At 37.3% G+C, this 18,999-nt stretch overlaps 1 protein-coding gene across 4 annotated transcripts in view; it reads right to left on the reverse strand.

Annotated features, from left to right (window-relative positions):
• DOCK4 (dedicator of cytokinesis 4) overlaps nt 1–18,999 on the reverse strand; it is a 481,211-nt gene that overhangs the window by 50,738 nt on the left and 411,474 nt on the right. For 3 of the 4 annotated variants that reach the window (XR_010945592.1, XM_067746758.1, XM_067746756.1), the window contains exons 29-35: nt 18,626–18,726; nt 17,821–17,879; nt 9,920–10,068; nt 8,143–8,228; nt 3,193–3,219; nt 2,953–3,048; nt 2,030–2,090 (exon numbers count right to left, since the gene is read on the reverse strand). Coding sequence is in view for 3 of the 4 variants with exons in the window: in XM_067746758.1 (XP_067602859.1) it covers nt 2,030–2,090; nt 2,953–3,048; nt 3,193–3,219; nt 8,143–8,228; nt 9,920–10,068; nt 17,821–17,879; nt 18,626–18,726 (579 nt within the window). In the remaining variant the exon portion in view is untranslated. The remainder of the gene's footprint in view (nt 1–2,029; nt 2,091–2,952; nt 3,049–3,192; nt 3,220–8,142; nt 8,229–9,919; nt 10,069–17,820; nt 17,880–18,625; nt 18,727–18,999) is intronic. The other variant, XM_067746757.1, reaches the window with a different exon arrangement.

Raw genomic sequence — 18,999 nt, forward strand, 5'->3', positions numbered from 1 at the left:
AGAGCGCAGGCTCAGTAGTTGTGGTGCATGGACTTGTGGTGCATGCTCCATGGCATGTGGGATCTCCCAGGACCAGGGCTCAAACCCATGTCCCCCCTGCATTGGCTGATGGACTCTTAACCACTGCGCCACCAGGGAAGTCTGATAAGGACTATTCTTGGTCAGTGAAAAACTAGCAAGATAAATTCATTGTCTCAGGTGGATATTGACGGGGCCACTGATTTTATTTATTAAGTCTCTGGCTTATTCCTACTGGGAAACTAGAATAAACACATTTAGGTGGAAGTATTCATTCTTTCATCCGAGGAAATGATCTCTCCTGTTATACCGGTTGAGGAAATGAACCTAGGGTCTACATTTATTCGTGTACCTCTAAACAGAGGACGCTGTGAAAGGAGATGGAGACAATGGAAGACGATTCCTTTGGAAAAAGGTAAAGGCTTTCCTTTGAGGCTATTTATGAGACTTTGTGTTTGGAGTTGGGGTAGAGCCAAGATTAAGGAGATAAACTGAGAAAACCTGAAGCTGACAGAGCACTTGGCTTTTCTCCCCAGTTACTGATGTACAAGCAGGGACGTGGAAGGAGATCAGGCTGAGGACCTTGACCCTGGTGAAAGGCCCGCAAAAAGCTGGGAAAGCACAGAAAGGAAATTTAAAAGTGGAAATGACTGTGCTCAAGGTTAGAAATAAGTGCTAAGAGTAGAGATAATGGGTTGACCCAGTGAGCTTGGCCTGATGGCCTGCAGGTTACTGTTGGGTCTGATGATACAAATTACAGAAGAAACTGCATAACAAGAGGTAGCCTGATAGAGGATGATCAGGTCTTACTATTTTTAGCAACTGATATTGGAGGTGGAGGTGTAACAATTAAATGCAAAAATGAAGAGGAAGTGGTAGGCGTGGTAAAAAAGGATAAAGTCATATACTCAGAGATGTAGTACAGTGAGAAAACAAATTAGTGAAACAGATTAAAAAGACAGTCATAAGAAAGCAAAAAATCCTGAGCTCTGAAGTGGGGCTGTGAGGGGAATAAACAAAACAAAACAAAAAAACCTGAAATCGATGAGCTAAGACAGGACAGAATCAGAATGGGGGACAAAACAAATTTTAAGGTGCAGACAAATAGAGAAAAAAAGGCATGTGACAGACTCATGTGCATCAGAGTAAGAGTTAGAATTCTGTCTGTGCAAGTACTTAGAATAGATGGTGAGGTTTCATCTATTCTACAAAACAAGAAAAACAAACCATGATATTCACTAATTTAGAACCAAAGCAGTCACAACGCATTCCTGTATTTTAAATCTGATTAAGGTAAATTATCAAAAGCATCAATTTATACTATATTAAAATTTGAAAAAGGAATGTGAATGTATAATCCTTCTTTTGCTCTGTAGTGAGAATACCATTCTATTTGATAATTAGTTATGAGACATTTCAGTACAAATTTTGTGTTCCTAGAACTGTTCTGGTGTAGCCTATTATCCTTACCCAATATTTATTTTTATTCTCAAAAACGTCTTGTTTGGGTGAGAAATTATGTGGTCATCCTAGTTATAATCCACAACTTAACAACAGCAGTATTATGGATTTAATCTGCAAAGAAGCTAGAGAGTGAAAATTCATGTGCTAAATAGGAAACTGTCATTTGTTCAGAAAAGAACATTAATATTTATTGAAACCTAGAATACATATAAGAAGGGCAGAAAGAAACTGTCTACACAAAAGTGAAAAGACTTTTCTCCAGGGACATCATGCTTTTCCCTAGGAGAGCAACAAAAGACTCCAGGGCAGAGGAGCGATGCAACAGGAGAAGCCTGGCGTCACTCTGGGATTTTACAGTGGGAACATTCTGCAGTGTTCGAAGCTCAGAATTTTCTGGCATTTAATTCAACCTGAAGCAAAAACATATCTAAACTCTTTTAAGAAACACCCAGATAAAGACACATGGTAGCTGATAAACAAAACATAGTATTTCTGTGAAAAAGCAAACGTTAGGATATAAGGAGGAAAAGGGAAATTGTTTACGAACCAGGAGGCTCACGGTGCAGCCAATCTTTTTGCCATCTACCTCGCCCATTTTCATGCAGTCCCTAAAAACAAAAAGCAAGAGTCAGAACACAGAACTTCCTTCCTAGGGGTGAACACAGTTTGTTCTTTTAGGAAGAAAAAATAAAAAAGGATCTGTCAGAGACTAGAGGCATTTGCAAGTTGCTGTTCAGATGAGGCTCAGCAGAATAGAGGCAGTGCCCCAGGAAGCGTGAGCTTGGGAGGGGGGCGGTCAGACCCTGCTGAGCACCAGTGTCGCTGAGAATTTCACTGCCAGGTGGACTGTGCTCCCTCTCAATAGATGGGGGCTCCAGGAAGGGGAGGAGTGAAGGTGTGTTATTACACACCTCTTACTTGGGGTGAGAAGGATCTGCTAAGCCTGGCCATCAGCAGTGAGAATGAAGCGTTTATTCTTAAAACACCATGCATTTAAGTGGGATGAACTGCTTCAACAGTTTAGATCATTTCCAAATCAAAAAATGACTCTGAAAGCTAACGGTGTGAGTTTCATCCCCCCTCTCCTTTTCTAAGAAAGCAGCATGGTTGTACAATTGTTGGTTTCACTGTCGTCACCCTAAGACGAATGGATCTACTGGTTCTAATGGGTGAGTCTAAACATCAAGAAAAAAGATTTCTTTAATAACAGGACTGTCTCAATTCACTGAGACTTTAAAAGAACTGTCAAAACCCGTACAACAAAACATAAAAAAGGAAAAGCAAAGAAAAAACTCGGAACCAGCTAGTTAGAGGTCTGTTATTTTACTGCTCAAGGTTCCACGGTCTGATTATCAATTCTTTGAGTGATTAACCCAAGGGCAATGTCGACTGTATTCTAACTCTCAGACTTTCTAAGGGGAGCGCGGCATATCTGGAAAACCGGGAGGGCGGGGGGTGGGCTCGGCTTACCTGTAATCTAACAACCTCTCCATTAGACGAGTTACAGTGGCGATTAATGAAACACCACTCTCCCTCCATGTTTCCCGCTCAATTTTCTTTAGTAGACTGGAAAAGAAAGAACCCAGGGCATTTTCAACATTTATTTTTATCAGTCACCATGACAACCATTTTACTTTCATCAATACCTTAAATGCCTTAGCAACCACTGCAACATCTCACAAGTAGCACAATTTGCAAACAATGTCTTACCTAGGATAGGGACCAAATAGTGGAATTCTAATCCAGGAAGCATTGACAAAGCAAATTGATTTTCATTATCCAAGTCATCAAATACGAACACATGCATATAAATCATATTTTCAAAATATGCAAGCACCTCACAGCTCAAAGACATTGTTTCCTAGCTTCTCTCTTCCACTAACAGAGGCTTGCACCTCACCACACCAAACCACACTGCGAAAAGCGAAAACAGGAGTGCCTCTAAGTTTACTTTTAAGTAAGATCTTGCTTTATTCACATAAAAATGTTTTCCTACCTCTCAGTGGAATGCATCTTCATCCAAGCAATTTTACTGCAATGCAACTGCTACAGGAAAATCCTTGTACAGACGGTATGACGTTTTGCGTTTTTTCCTTTCACTTAACATTTGCCCACTCAATACATATTGTACTATCTGTGCACTCACTCAACAGTTTCATTCATTTTGTCATTAATCACAGAGGATTTTCTATGCGGTTGTTACAGCAGATTGATGACAAGTACCGAACCACATCTCTCCTCCTACATTTTCCCTAATCTTAAGCACCTTGGAGCAGAGGCACTGCTATGTAAACACAAAACAATAACAATCATAATAATTAGACTCTGTTTTACTTTGACTCCCACCTCTCGGCAAATTAACCATATACTTGGCAAAAACCTTTACGACTGAACTTTCCCCAAAAGAAAAAAGTAAGAACATAGGCATGACAATATGAGGATACTTTGCCCTCCTGAATTTAATGATCATTATTTCTAAAATGTTGTTCCCCTTTCATCTTGGTTTCAGGAATAACATAGAGAGAAACCATTTCGTACAAGTACCATCTCAGCCTCTCCTATACTGTGCTTCGTAGAAAAAAAGCTATTTTATCAAAGCTGTTTTTTTTTGCTCTGTGGCTACGTTCTCTCTCAATCTTCCTTCCCACTCCCCACTGCTTCTTGCTATTACCATTCCAGTGCCCAGCCCTCTGTCTTATCTCCTCATCTGGTGTCTATGCATCCCTGATCATTTGTTTTTCTGGTTTATTCCGAACTGTTTCCTAGATTAAGGAGGGGAAGATGGGAAGAAATAGCACACGAAGGGATGGAACTCGCCCTGACTAATCCCCCAGGGAAAGGTCCCCTAGTTTGTTCTAAACGTGTTTTCTTTTAAAAAGCCTCTGAGAAGCACCTGTTTCAAGCTTAAATGCCAAACTGGTATTGAACCAAGTACTCAAATGAAAATCTGCCTGCCAAAGCAATGCAGGATGATGGAGAAATCTTCCCAAGTGACAGCCCACACCTCATATACTTTAGAGGCTGAAAAACAAAGAACTCAAGTTAGGTAATAATTCTAAAAATATAGAGAGACTTCTTTTATAGGCATGAGTTTCATTAATTTGCACAGTCTCTGGCTGCAGGAAGAAATCTGAGCTACAGAATCCTCTTGTAAAAAGAGGCACAGCTCTGCACAGCCTGTTCCCTTGACTAACGCAAGACCCAAATATCAGGACCAAGCCTAGAACCCAGTTCATCTGCTTTCTCGGCCAGGCTAGTTCTTTCTGTGGGGAAGCTTGCCCTCCCAGTTTACCTGATACACATTGATAGGGAGAAGCTATCGGACAAGAAGAGAAGAGTCTCTCTAGATAACTTGGGTGACACTGATCTATAATTTGGTATATTTCTATTTGGTCTATAATCAGGCTGATGTGCCCATGGTGAGCACACAGGGAACTCATCTAATCACAGTGAAAGGTGATTTCTTCTTTTCTTTTTCTGAGGCACTAAAATGATGAATGGTTGCTACATGAACTAATGCACTAGACTTTACATACATGTCAAAAGAGCATTAACTATGCATCGTTCTTTTCTAATGTTTTTAAACCATTTTTAAAAACTGAAGTATAGCTGATTTACAATGTTGTATTAGTCTCAGGTGTACAGCAAAGTGATTCAGTTATATATATATATATGTACATATATATGTATATATACTCATTCTCAGATTATTTTTCATTATAGGTTATTACAAGACATTGAATATAGTTCCCTGTGCTATATAGTAGGTCCTTGTTTCTATTTCATATACAGAAGTATGTCTATTAGGATAAATTAGGATAAACTCCTAATTTATCTCCCCCCCCCCACTCCAAGGTGATTTCTTATTGCTAATTGATAGGCAATGGGACTCCATAACATTGAACAGCAGGATAAGCCACGGTCCTGCAGGATGACACCCTGCCCAACAGGCTTTTACTCTGTGAAGGAATATGAAGGGTGTAGAATTTGACCCTCAGTCTACCTCTCTCTGTAGCCTAACAGGATTGTGTGGAGGCCAACACTTATATGAAACACCTGTGTCGGTGCACACTCTTCTTAATCCAAAGAGAAGAGTTAGATACCTAAGTATGTGCTACACAGCTAATCCTCTGTCTGCAAACTATAATTAAATGTGTGATCACATTTAAGCAAAGATCTATGAAATGATTTGGAGTCTTACTGAATTATTTAGAGCAACACACGATAGAGCACAGTAAAGGACTGAGGTGGAGGTTACCTCTTCCGGAAAGCCCCTTTAGAACCCCCAAGGCTACTGGTACCCCACTGTGTGCTCCTACAGCACAGTCACTGCTGCATCTTCAGCCTTAGAAGAGCGCCTAGCACAGGGAGATGCTCAATAAATGAAGCTGAATGAGTGAATGAAGTGGATCCAGGGAAGCAGAATTTCATTCTGATACCTTATTCTGAATATCACATGGACGGCAATGATCCACAATTTCAGCATTATCAAAAACAATCAATCCTGACCCTTATTTATTTCAAAAAGATGTAGCGTGGGTAAATGCAGATAACGTGAGGGTCAGCGAAAGATGAGTTCTTAGGAAGGAAGTTACTATATAAATTTACAGTCTCATTCTAAGGAGGCTACTTTGGCAAGTACATACTACATTTTCAGGAAGCAGTGAGCTCCTTTCAGCTTCTGAACAAATTTTAAGAAGTTTTAGACATGAAATACAGAGAACAAATGAGAATCTGTACCATAGTGGCATGTGTTCCTAATTCATAATGTGTGCAGTGACTCACTGTGATTATACTAATTCATTGTGATTTCTATTGCCAGAAAAGCATTTTATTGTTTCCTGAAATATAGTTGGATTTTCACTTTCTTTTCTGAGCCCAGGTAGTAATGAAAGAAAAATATTTCTAGCAATATTTCTAGTAATATGTTAAAAATCAACAAAAGAATAAAAATCTCCATGGAATGAATCAGGCACCTTAAAATAGTCCTAATTATAGAGGCTTAATATTGTAATTATTGGTTTGATTTTAACGTCAAGGTACATCTTCTATTTCAAAGCCATATTTACACACAAGCAATCCAAACTGCATGCTATCAGGCCTTTATTAAAGTTGATAAGAGGCACTATGGAGCTATGTGAGTGTTTATTAATCTTGTGAATTTATCATAAATAATTAATCACAAATCTCAAGAGATTCATTTTACTGAGTGCTTTCTCATTTTAGTTCTTTGTTCAAACCAAGGACTAGTAACTGAACTGAGAGTGGTTTTCAAAAGCAATTTATTATATTGGATGAGGTTTTAATCAGAATTCTTGCTAAACTCCAGCTGTCACGAAAGACAGATGCTTTGTACACTAGAATGAACGAGGGCTTGGTGAATAATTATTAAAAGTTCCAGTTTAATTACAGTATCAGAGGAAAATGGCGTTGTTCAGGACTCAGTACAAAGAATGTATTTTATCATCCACCACTACCACAAGAAATCTGTGTACCCCTTCTTGGCTTTTCCTTTCAATATAATTTTCTTAAAAGCTTCAAGAATGATTTTGAATCAGGCAAGTTGAAATCTATCAGTCACTAGTAATACTTTTCAATATATATTAAAATATATTATATATTTTACTATATATATATTTTACTATATATTAATGTATCCACTGCCCTAAATTTATGATCATAAAACGAATTACAGAATTTTGTATTTGGCTATCAGTACTAAAGCATTAATATTTAGTTTTAGGTGACACTTGGGTGTAAATATAAGTAAAAGCGTATTTTGTGATAGAAAAATGTATTGCTAAATTGTTTTTGCACTTATGAAAGAACTGCAAACATTTCCCAAGCACAAAGAACTGGTTCTTCCTTCAAAAAGAAACACTTCATAAGTATAAAAGGTTTGAAAATGACTAAGATCCATAGAAAGCTGTAGAGGAAACAAGTGCTAGAATTAAAATCCTAAAGCACTAGAACCTTCTTATGTATCCTCTCTGGCCATTTCACACAGTGGATGAAACTTGGTATAAGCACTTCATCTTATGATAGTGATCACATTCTTTCCTTAGTAAGATAACCTCAAAGTCTCCTTACAATATTATTTCTCTACCCTCCATACAAATCCTAATCACAGAATTTACTAAAAACGACTTGCTTCTGTGATATTCTAATAAGAAACATTTAGGAAGAAATTAATAATGCTGAACGAGCAATAAGTATCGATGAATTAAATCAATTGTTGAAGAACAGATGCAAACTAGGTTAATTTTCCCAACAGCAAATCAACCAAGGATATCTCGTTTCGGAAAGCACTGTGCACAAATACAACAACCACACCACTATTGTGTCTTTTCCTCTCTCACTCTTGACCCTATTTAAAATCATTATCTTGCAGCCCCAGTTTAAAAATTACTAGGCACGAAAAGAGTGGAATTTGTTATATAACACTTGCAACCTGCCCTAATCAGAGATTAATACAAGGAGATATGTCTAATCATCAACATAACAAGATCCATTCACCAGTTAAGCAATTATCCTTTATTTCACACTCCACAAAGACAAAGCACTCCTGTGAGACCCAAGCTGTCTTTGTAGCTCTCAGCTGCTTAGCGCTGACACCAAATCCCCGGAACAGAATCCACTTGAGATAAACATGTTACTCACATACTGTTGAAGAGCTCACGGTATGTTTCATCACCTTTGCCTTCTGACATCAGGCTGTCCAGTTTGTCAATGAGCTTGGCTTCCACCTGAAACAGACCCAAATGTTACTCTCTTTCCTCCCTTTCACAAGTAGGATTTTCTAGGCATATTGAAACATATTTATTTCTGCACAGGAAAAAGCCATAGTAAATTTTGTGAAGGCGACATTATCAGCTGTGGTTAACAGGAGACACCCCCTTGGAATTCTAGGGGGCCAATTCAGATGCAGGCACGTACTTCAAACTCCCGGTAGGGTAGCATGTGCTGTCGCCAAAGACTTCTATTTGTTGATTCAAACACAAATGCCTGCAGCCCAGCTTAAATGTTTGAATTCTTTATTTAGGAGCTGTAAAAACTGGCAAGTCTCATTTTTTTTTTTAATCATGATATATATAAGAACATCAGCAAACTACCATATCCACAAACATTCATTTAAATCTTTGATGTGTTTTGTATCTATTTTCTTTCTCAAAACAGCTCGAGGTCGCACTAAATCTTTGCTAAAGTTGAGAATTTGTCCTAACCATGTACAGATGGTAGATCCATAGACATATTCTAAGTCAGCAATAGGCAGCATGAGAGAGAAAGGACATATTTCCTGAAAACTGTAGTCAAAACATTTATATTTTCAAGAACATAAATCCTTTAGGACTTCAGTATCAGGAAGGCAGAAATAAATATCCCTCATCTGTCGGAGGCAACAGAGGAGACAGAAAATGAAGAATCTCTGCCTGGCCAGAGAGAGTTAAACAACTAGGGGTAGGGAGGGATATTTGACTTTGGCAAGGGACTAAACACAATTATTCCCTTTGAATCAAATTTCAATAAGGGGATAAAGAGAAAAGGGAAGAAAAGTGGGTCTTCCCCAACACAATTTTTAAATAGCCTTTCATTCAGGTATTAGCTTTATTGAAAGTAAATGTAGATATTGATACAGATGAAATGCCATGCTCTTGGCAACAGGAGGGTCCTATGTATGCATTCAGCTTGCTTGTACAGTTGACAATCATTTCTAAGACTTGAGAAGGCCTTCATCTGGAGAAGCAAGAAAGATCCTTCACACAGGAGAGTGCACATAGGTGAGTGCAATGACTGTGTGAAGAGATAGTAGGTCTGCTGTCTCCAATAGGAGTGACTTGGCATGGCAAAAGCAGTTGATTTCTGCTATGAGAACTGGTTTTGGAATAAGAACGTCTGTCTTTCCAAAACTGGAGCAGAGCTATTAGATTCTATGTCAAAGAGAAATGTTAAGCTCATCTCCTCAGAATTTCCTTTACAACAATTTCTACTGCTTTTCCCTTTAAATTAATTCTCAATGCTTCAAGCAAAGAGCAATAAAACATACTGTGCATCAAATGTTCAAAGCTAAGCCATTCACCAAATGCAATGGGCAGACAACTGAGAGGTCAACGATTTTAAGAATCATTAACCTTCTGATTCCTCCGTGTTGTGTCCAGCTGGGAGCAAATAACGTCTCTGCCAGTTCTTAAACACAGACCTAGGAAATCACAGGATTTTTTAGCTGAAAGGGAATGAAATGTTTTTTTTGGGCTTCTCGGAGACCCAGTGAAACACACTACCAGAGAGGTGTCCGAGGCTACGCAGCTTGGGAGTAGGCAGCCCAGGCTGAAATCTGGTTCGGTGCTCATTCCGCAACTCAGAGTTGAATGCAGTGGCTCAGAGATGCTCAAAGAGAACTGAAACTCTTCCAGCTGCTCCGAGGAGCACATCCGCCTACCTGTTTAAAATTGCCACTTCGCCTCTGCTCCCAGTCCATCATATCGTGAAAAATAGGAATCATGACATTCCGGAGATCTGGCTGGGGTATCAAGGTCACTTCCAGGAAGGGGCCAATCAGGGCAGGGATGAAATGAAGCTTGTGTTCTCCTAAATTGAATACAATATTTATGTTTCAGTATATTTAGTTTGAATAAGATTTCAGAAAATTAGTATTATACAGTTTGTTTAAAACTGTCGTCACAAGAATACATTCAATTACAGTTGTCTCCTCAAGCAAGAAAATATTCCCCTAAACAGATATATAAACAGTACATTTCCATATGTTAATATTTCTTCATTATTTTTAATTAAAAAACTAGGGATTTACCCTTTTCACAGTTTAAAAAAAGCCATAAGATACAATTAAACATTACATAAATCATTGGGAATTGGTTATGTATACTATTGTACATTCACACATTAAAATTCTTATGCAATCATTAAAAATGAGGTTGAAGAATAACACAAGTTTTTCAATATAATTAACTGAAAAAGCAAGGTACTATACAGTATGCACAGGTACATCTTTCATTTAAAATGAAAATATATATAAGAGTCTAGAAGATTATATCCCCTAATACTAACCACAGTGGTTATCTCTGGGTGATGATATTACTGGTGATTTTTATATATGAAGAAAGGTGGTTCCTATCTGTATTATATAATTTTCTTGCTTTTTTATATAATAAACATACAGCCTAAATAAACATTTAAATGTTGGTGCAAACAAAAAATAAACAATTTTCTGAAAAGACTACAATGTGATAATAGTGAGCTCAAAATGGTGTTTAGCAAGTGCTCCAAGGTATGGTATCAATAATTCAGAGGAAAGGAAGGTGGAGGGTGGGCTGGACGTAGATGATTTTGTCTAGCATATGAGTGTTGAGTTCAGTCCATTATCCTAGTCATCCATGTTAAATCTCAAGAGTTTCTATTTTTTTTGCGGTACGCGGGCCTCTCACTGTTGTGGCCTCTCCCGTTGCGGAGCACAGGCTCCGGACACGCAGGCTCAGCGGCCATGGCTCACGGGCCTAGCCGCTCCACAGCATGTGGGATCTTCCTGGGCCGGGGCACGAACCCGTGTCCCCTGCATTGGCAGGCGGACTCTCAACCACTGCGCCACTAGGGAAGCCCTGGATCTTTGTTTTTAATCTTTCCTGAGTCTGGCATCCCTTGACCTCTCTAACAAAGAACATCATTAGCATGCACTTATTTTATTTACCACTATTTCACTGAGTATTGTTGAATCTCCTTTTAAAAACTGTTTTCCATTTATAGACATTTTACAATGTGATTTTCTTCTTCTAAAAATTTTTTACTATGAAAAATCTCAAATGTACACAAAATTACAAAGATTAGTAAAATAAATCCCCACATAACCATCATCTAGCTTCAATAATTATCAAAATTTTTTTGCTAACCTTGTTTCACCTATCAACCCAACTATTTTTTTCCCTGAGAAATTTTAAACCAAGTCAGAGACATCATAACATTCTACTTGTACAAACATCAGTAAGCATCTTTAACAGGTAGGTCATTTTATAAATATAGAATCATAGTGCCTTTAACACTCCTTCAAAAAAGGCAAACAGTAATTTTAGTAATTTTAGTAAATCTAAAACCAGCCTATATTAAAATTTTCCTGATTGTCTTAAAACATGTCATTTACAGTTGGCTTGTTTCAATCATAATGCAAACAAAATTCATATGCTCTATTTTGTAGCCTGATTTTCTAGGACAGTAGAGAAGCCATACCCACATTTAAATCATTGTACAGGAATGTATGAGGCTAGCCTTCTTTACTGAAAACAGTTTGGGAACAAAGAATCTGTGCAACCCGTACAAGCCTTCCACCATAGAAAATTTTACTCTTATCCAATCCACAAAGCAAAATCTTGAGCTATGTATAGCAATGGTAAAATAAACTTCATTTAGATTATTTCTTTTTAAATCACAGATTTAGTATACTTTTCCCATCTCTAATTGTCAGCCACATGGTCTTGTTTTGAAGTATTTAGGGCACCTGCTACTTGGGCTGTTGTATATTTATTCACACAGAGCAGCCTGTTAGGGAAGTATTGATTTTTCTACAGCAGTTACAAGACACTGTGTTTGCAAATGTGGAAGAGAAGCCCACTTTATATTTAGTAAGAATGTTAGTTCAACTAAAAATAGAAAGAAAAAACTTAACCTTGCAGCATGATGAATGGCAAAGGTGGGACACAGCAGTAAAGAATAACCTCTTTCTTTGTAGACTATCCTTGCAAGTATAAGTACAAACATATAAATTTGGGGGAGAAAATTCATGCCTTCCCCCCTCTCGTTTTTTATTGAGGTAACAGTGGTTTATAACATTATATGAATTTTGGGCGTACAACATTATATTTTGACTTCTGTATATGCTACAGCAAGCTCACCACCAGAAGTTTAGTTTGCATCCATCACCATACAGTTGACTCCCTTTACCCATTTCACCCTCCCCCACCTCTCTTCCCGTCTGGTAACCATTAATCCATTCTCTGTACCTATGTGTTCGTTTTTGTTTCATTTTGTTTGTTCATTTATTTACTTTTAATATTCTGCATTAATGAAATCATATGGTCTGACTTATTTCACTTAGCATAATATCCTCAAGGTTGTCACAAATGGCAAGATTTCACATTTCTTATGACTGAGTAGTATTCCATTGTATGTACACACAGTATCTTCTTGATCTATTCATCTGTTGATGGACACTTAGGTTGTTTCCATATCTTGGCTATTGTAAATAATGCTGTAATGAACATAGGGGTGCATATATCTTCTCAAATTAGTGTTTTTTTTTTTTTTTTGGTATTCTTTGGATAAATACCCAGAAGTAGCATTACTAGGTTATATGGTAGATCTAATCTTAATTTTTTGAGCAATCTCCATACTATTTTCCATAGTGGCTGCACCAATTTACATTCCCACCAACAGTATAAGAGCATTCCCTTTCCTTCGCATCCTGTCCAGCACTGCTATTTCTTGTCTTTTTGATGACAGCCATTCTAATGGGCGCAAGGTGATAGCTCATTGTGGTTTTGATAGGAACTTCCCTAATAATTAGTGATGCTGAATATCTTTTCATGTGCCTGTCGGCCATCTACATATCTTCCTTGAAAAAGATGTCTATTCAGATCCTCTGCCCATTTTTTAATTGTTTTTTGTTGTTGTTGTTGGGTTGTATGAGTTATTTATATATTCGGATATTAACCCATTATTGGATGTATGACTTGCAAATATCTTCTCCCATTTGGTAGGTTGTCTTTTTGTTCTGTTGATTGTTTCTTTTGCTGTGCAGATACTTTTTAGTTTTATGTAGTCCCATTTGTTTATTTTTGCTTTTGTTTCCCTTGCCTAAGTAGACATATCCAGGAAGATATTGCTAAGACTGATGTCAAAGAGTGTACTGTCTATGTTTTTTTCTCAGAATTCTATTGTTTCAGGTCTTACATTCAAGTCTTTAATCCATTTTTAGTTAATTTTTGTGTATGGTATAAGATGGTGGTCTAGTTTCATTCTTTTGCTGTCCAGTTTACCCAGCACCATTTATTAGAGACTGTAGTTTCTCCATTTATGTTCTTTGCTCTCTTATAGTAAATTAATTGTCCATACATGTGTGGGTTTATGTCTGGGTTCTCGGTCCTGTTCCATTGATCTGTGTTTCTGTTTTTATGCCAATACCTTGCTGTTCTGACTACTACAGCTTTCTAGTTTAATTTGAAATCAGGGAGTGTGCTACCTCCAGCTTTGTTCTTTTTCTTAGGATTATTTTGGCTATTTAGGGTCTTTTGTGGTTCTATACAAATTTTAGGATTGTTTGTTCTATTTCTGTGAAAAATGTCATTGGGATTTTGAGAGAGATTGCATTGAATTTGTAGATTGCTTTAAGTAATATGGACATATTAACAATGTTAATTCTTCCATGAGCATGGGATAATTTTCCATTTCTTTATGCCACCTTCAATTTCTTTCAACAATGTCTTACTGTTTTCAGTGTACACGTCTTTCACCTCTGGTTAAATTTATTCCTAGGTATTTTATCCTCTACTCCCCTCCCACTGCAACAGAATATTTTTTAGTCCTTCAACTAATAAATTGAAAATACTGAGGAATAACACACCTAAGAAAAGGTGTTCACTTATCATTATTTGTTTTACTCTTCAAAAATAAATTGTTTTATCAAAACCACAATGAGATACCACCTCACAGCCATTAGGGAGGCTACTGTAAAAAAAAAAACAAAAAACAAGACGAGAACAAACAAAAAAAACAGGACATAAGTGCTGGCAAGGACCTGGAGAAACTGGAACCCTGTGCCCTGTTAGTAGGAATGGAAAATGGTACAGTTGTTATGGAAAACATTATGGTGATTCCTCAAAACTTAAAAACAGAATTACCATATGAACCACTGCTCACAGGTAAATCTAGGAGCTATAATGATCAGATTTGAAAATCCTAAAGCTTTATGTTTTGTCTATAAATTTCTGTATGCAAACTTGTATGTATAGTGCAATATTTATATTATGTATCGATGATATATGAACTCTTGATATACATGTTGTATCAAAAAAAAGCTTTATGTTTAAAAGTAGACTAGTCCCTAAATTATATATGCCCCTTTTTTCCTTGTCCTCAGCAGAACGCAAAAACTAACTTATTTCTAGCATATGGAAGCGTTTCCACACTTCTGAGGTAAACACCAATGACCAAAATCTGATTTTCATATATTGTCCAGTAAAATTTGTGTTTCTAAATGAGACCAACTGGAAAGTTTCAACTAATTGTGTATTTAGTGACTCTGGGAATTTCCTCTACTCAATTTATTTTCCAAAACTTAGTGCTTTTTGTATCTACTAAAAACTATTGGGGATTTTAAATTATGAAATCATAACAGTTTACTTGCTTTACGAAAACATGGTGAATATGTCTTTATCAAGCTTTTTACTGCTCCACACAAACTGGACAAAAAGTTTAAAATATCAGATTTAAAAACTAAGCTTTTAATAGGCATGGACCATTTTTTCTTTTATCCCTCAAAATAACTTGCACATGGCCAGTGCTTTATGGATTATGTTAAATTGAATCTATCGGCCTGTTCCATTAAAAATGAAAATCTATAATTATCTGAATAAATTTTCCTTTAGCATTCAAAATACTCAATATGACATATTTATAGGTAAACCAAATTATAACTAATGTATATTGATATTCTTACGTAACAAGCTGACTTAAGCTCTACAAAGGTGTCAAAATACCCTGAATACTTAATTTTTATTATCATATCATATTTATAAAAATATATGTTGGAAAAGAGGTTTTAACATTTCTAAACATTCTCCAATTCCAGTTGTTGTATAGTAGCAATGACCTTTAAAATTCACCTGATGTTTTGGAAGTCTCAGACCGCAACTCTAGGGAAATAATGCAGAAAGGAATGAAGTGAAGATGTACACTCACCCTATCCTTGAACTATGTCATGCTGGGAATCTGTACTTGAGTATAATAAGTCTTTTCTAACACAGTGCTAGAGCTAGCCTTTAGGGCTGGAAAAACAAAGGAAGAGGAGAGCGTTGTCTAAAGCAGTGCCTTTTAATCTTTAGCCAAGTGCATAAGAATCACCTGGAGAACTTGTAAAAACTCAGACTGCTCTGCCCGTCTCAGAGATTCTCAGAGATTCTATTCCAGTGGGTCTGGGGAGGAGTTAGAGAGTTTGCATTTCTTACAAGCTTCCAGGTGATGCTGTCTACTGAGTATCACTGTTCTAAGAGCACTGACCTCATAACGTGTTATGGGGACCAGTATGCTCCAGAGATTTTTCACATTCTATAGATTTCTGATGAAAACTAAGACATAACATAAAACCCAGAGGGGTAGAAATATTTTTGTTAAAGACAAAATAGAGGAGAAGAGTTCATGAAGTACACAATGACTTCTTTAGTGAGACAAAAGGTGCCAGCTTTATTCAGCAAGCCATGGGTCATGGGCCTAAGGGAACAAGTATGACGGCTTGAAGAAAGATTTATGTGGAAATAACCATACAGGGCAATGCTGAGATTTATCTAGAAGAGGTTAACCTGCCATGTTTTCTAACATTCTGTCAACTTAAACGAATCTGTCCTGGCCTTATCATTCTGTTTTTTTTTGCGGTACGCGGGCCTTTCACTGTTGCGGCCTCTCCCGTTGCGGAGCATAGGCTCCGGACGCGCAGGCTCAGCGGCCATGGCTCACGGGCCCAGCCACTCCGCGGCGTGTGGGATCCTCCCTGACCAGGGCACGAACCCGTGTCCTCTGCATCGGCAGGCGGACTCTCAACCACTGCACCACCAGGGAAGCCTGTCCTGGTCTTATCATTTGAGCTCCAACAAGAGCCTAAACCACAACAGCATTTCAATGTAGCATTCTTTGGAAAACACTTTGCTAAATTAATGCCAAATGCAATAGGGACATTCCAAGGGTCTTGATCTGTTTTTGAAAAACAAACACATAAAGAATCAATGAAATATGAAGACTGAGAGGAGTGTTCTTCAAATAAGACAAACTGATTTTTTTTTTTTTTTGTGGTACGCGGGCCTCTCACCGCTGTGACCTCTCCCGTTGAGGAGCACAGGCTCCGGACGCGCAGGCCCAGCGGCCATGGCCCACGGGCCCAGCTGCTCCGCGGCACGTGGGATCCTCCCGGACCGGGGCACGAACCCGCGTCCCCTCCATCGGCAGGCGGACTCCCAACCACTGCGCCACGAGGGAAGCCCTGATGTTATTTTTGAGCTGAATCTAAAGATACCTCCTAGGCTTCTTCTGGCTGGTTTTAGACAGTTGGAGGTTACTTTCAAAGATGCTAACTCGCTTTTTTTTCCCTGAAATTATCAGCAAGCATTGAACACTGGGCTCAGTTATATATAACAAGGCTTCCTCAAATTGCCTTGTATATATTGTACATTTGAGGGATATCCTGGTCAAAAATCACTCTGTAACATGAATTGAAGTAAAATGATAATGGTTCTATTTTCACTTACAGAAAACAAATCCTGCCATCTCCAAGTTGTGCTTGGATGAGCCCAAGAGGAAAGATATAATACTTTCAGGTCATTATATATTCAATTCAAATAGGTCCATCACTTTAATAAATCACAAGGAGGAACTACAACGCAGTAACAGCAAATGAATACTATAAACTTGCATAGTTAACATACCAAATTAAATACGTTATGACTTTCAATAAAGAAACCCTATGTCAATGAGATTTTAAAACAGTTTATCTTCTAAATATTATTGTTTTCTACGCAACCAATTTGCTAGATAATATGCCCTATCTGCTGTGGCAGATTAACACAATTGGATCTAATTGTTTCTTAGCAACTGCAGATGCTTTAAAATCCTTTGGCTATACTCTTCATGATATAGGTCATTGGTTTTTAAGTTTCTAAGAGTACAGATGTTCAAGTCAATGTTTCATAAAGTTTATTCTAAATTTATTGTCATTCAGAGCCTCAATTCAGAGTTCTAGAAATTTTGAGCTGCTACAATTCCAAACTCTGAAAGGTTAGCTCATTGCTAGAATAGCATGTATTATTGGAACAATGTTAGATTATAAAATTTGTCATTCAGTAATAATGAAACACACAAAAGAAAGGTGATTTTTCAGACAGACACCAATTTACAGAATTAGTTGTAACCTTATTCAATGCCAAAGTGTCAGTTAGTCTCTATATAGATTTCTCTATTGATTTAGACATTTGGTTTCAAATGCTGTCATTGGTAAATTGGCCTTCTTCATTTGTTCACTTAAAAGGACAGTGATAAGCTAAAAATCGAGGTGCTTCTTTTTTCATCACTCACCTAGGTTCTGCCACATGCTGAAAATTTCACAACCCATCGTTACCCGCATGTCACCATACCTGAAATAGAACAAAAATCAAACCTGTGAAAAAGATTCCAGAACAAAGAAGTTATCTGTGTCTCTTTAGGACACAATCTATCATTCTGAATTAAAAGGCAATATGTTTTTAATTGAAGATGTTTAATGCAGGTGACTTTTCATTGAGGTATAACTGATATAACATCATATTGGTTTTAGGTGTATAATGTAACAATTTGAATATCTGTATATATTGCAAAATGGTCACCACAATAAGTCCAGTTAATCTGCATCACCATAACTAGTTACAAATTTTTTTTCTTTTGATGAAAACTTTCAAGATTCACTCTCCTAGCTACTTTCAAATATGCAATACAGTATTATTAACTATAGTCACCATGCTGTATCCATGCTGTACCCACCACGCTGTTCCCACCATCCCCATGACTTATTCATTTTATAACTGGAACTTTGTACAATGTACATGTCTGATGCCTCTAATTCAAATCCTCATATAACTCCTTTAGTAAAACAGATTTGTCTCATAATTTTTTGCTTCTATGGTAATTTTGAATCCTGAAAGATTGAGGACAAAAATGTTTAAATAAGGTCAAAATAGTGAAATTTCCAGAAAGGACTGCTTGTTGTCCTCTTGGTCAATGCCTCTCCACTGTGATTTCTAGTTATGGAGATCTGATTTATGAATCACTTGAACTAAAATACTCTTTAAAAGGCACCACATTTTATTTGCCTCATATTCTTACCCGATTATACACTGGTACTTACTTTTCTAACACCTTTTTCTTTTTGGAAGGTGTAAACATCTCTAACTGCAGACACAACTGGTTTATAAAAATGACTGCAAGGTAAAAGTAGGAATCCCAGATCTAAAACGAGAATGAGATATTTAAATACTATGGGGTTACAAAAATATTTACAGGTGAAGTGACATGATACCTTGGATTTGCTTCAAAAGTGGTAAGTGAATGGGGGGTATAGTTGCAATAAGATTGGCCATGAGTTAGTAATAGTTGAAGCTGGGTATGGGTACACGAGGGATTCATCATACTATACTCTTTACTTTTATATATGTGTGAAATTTTCTATAACAAAGAAGTAAACTAACTAAATAAATACTATCTATTATTGTATTGCTTCAA

This window comes from Pseudorca crassidens, chromosome 8 (assembly GCF_039906515.1).
Source record: "Pseudorca crassidens isolate mPseCra1 chromosome 8, mPseCra1.hap1, whole genome shotgun sequence".
NCBI lineage: Eukaryota > Metazoa > Chordata > Mammalia > Artiodactyla > Delphinidae > Pseudorca > Pseudorca crassidens.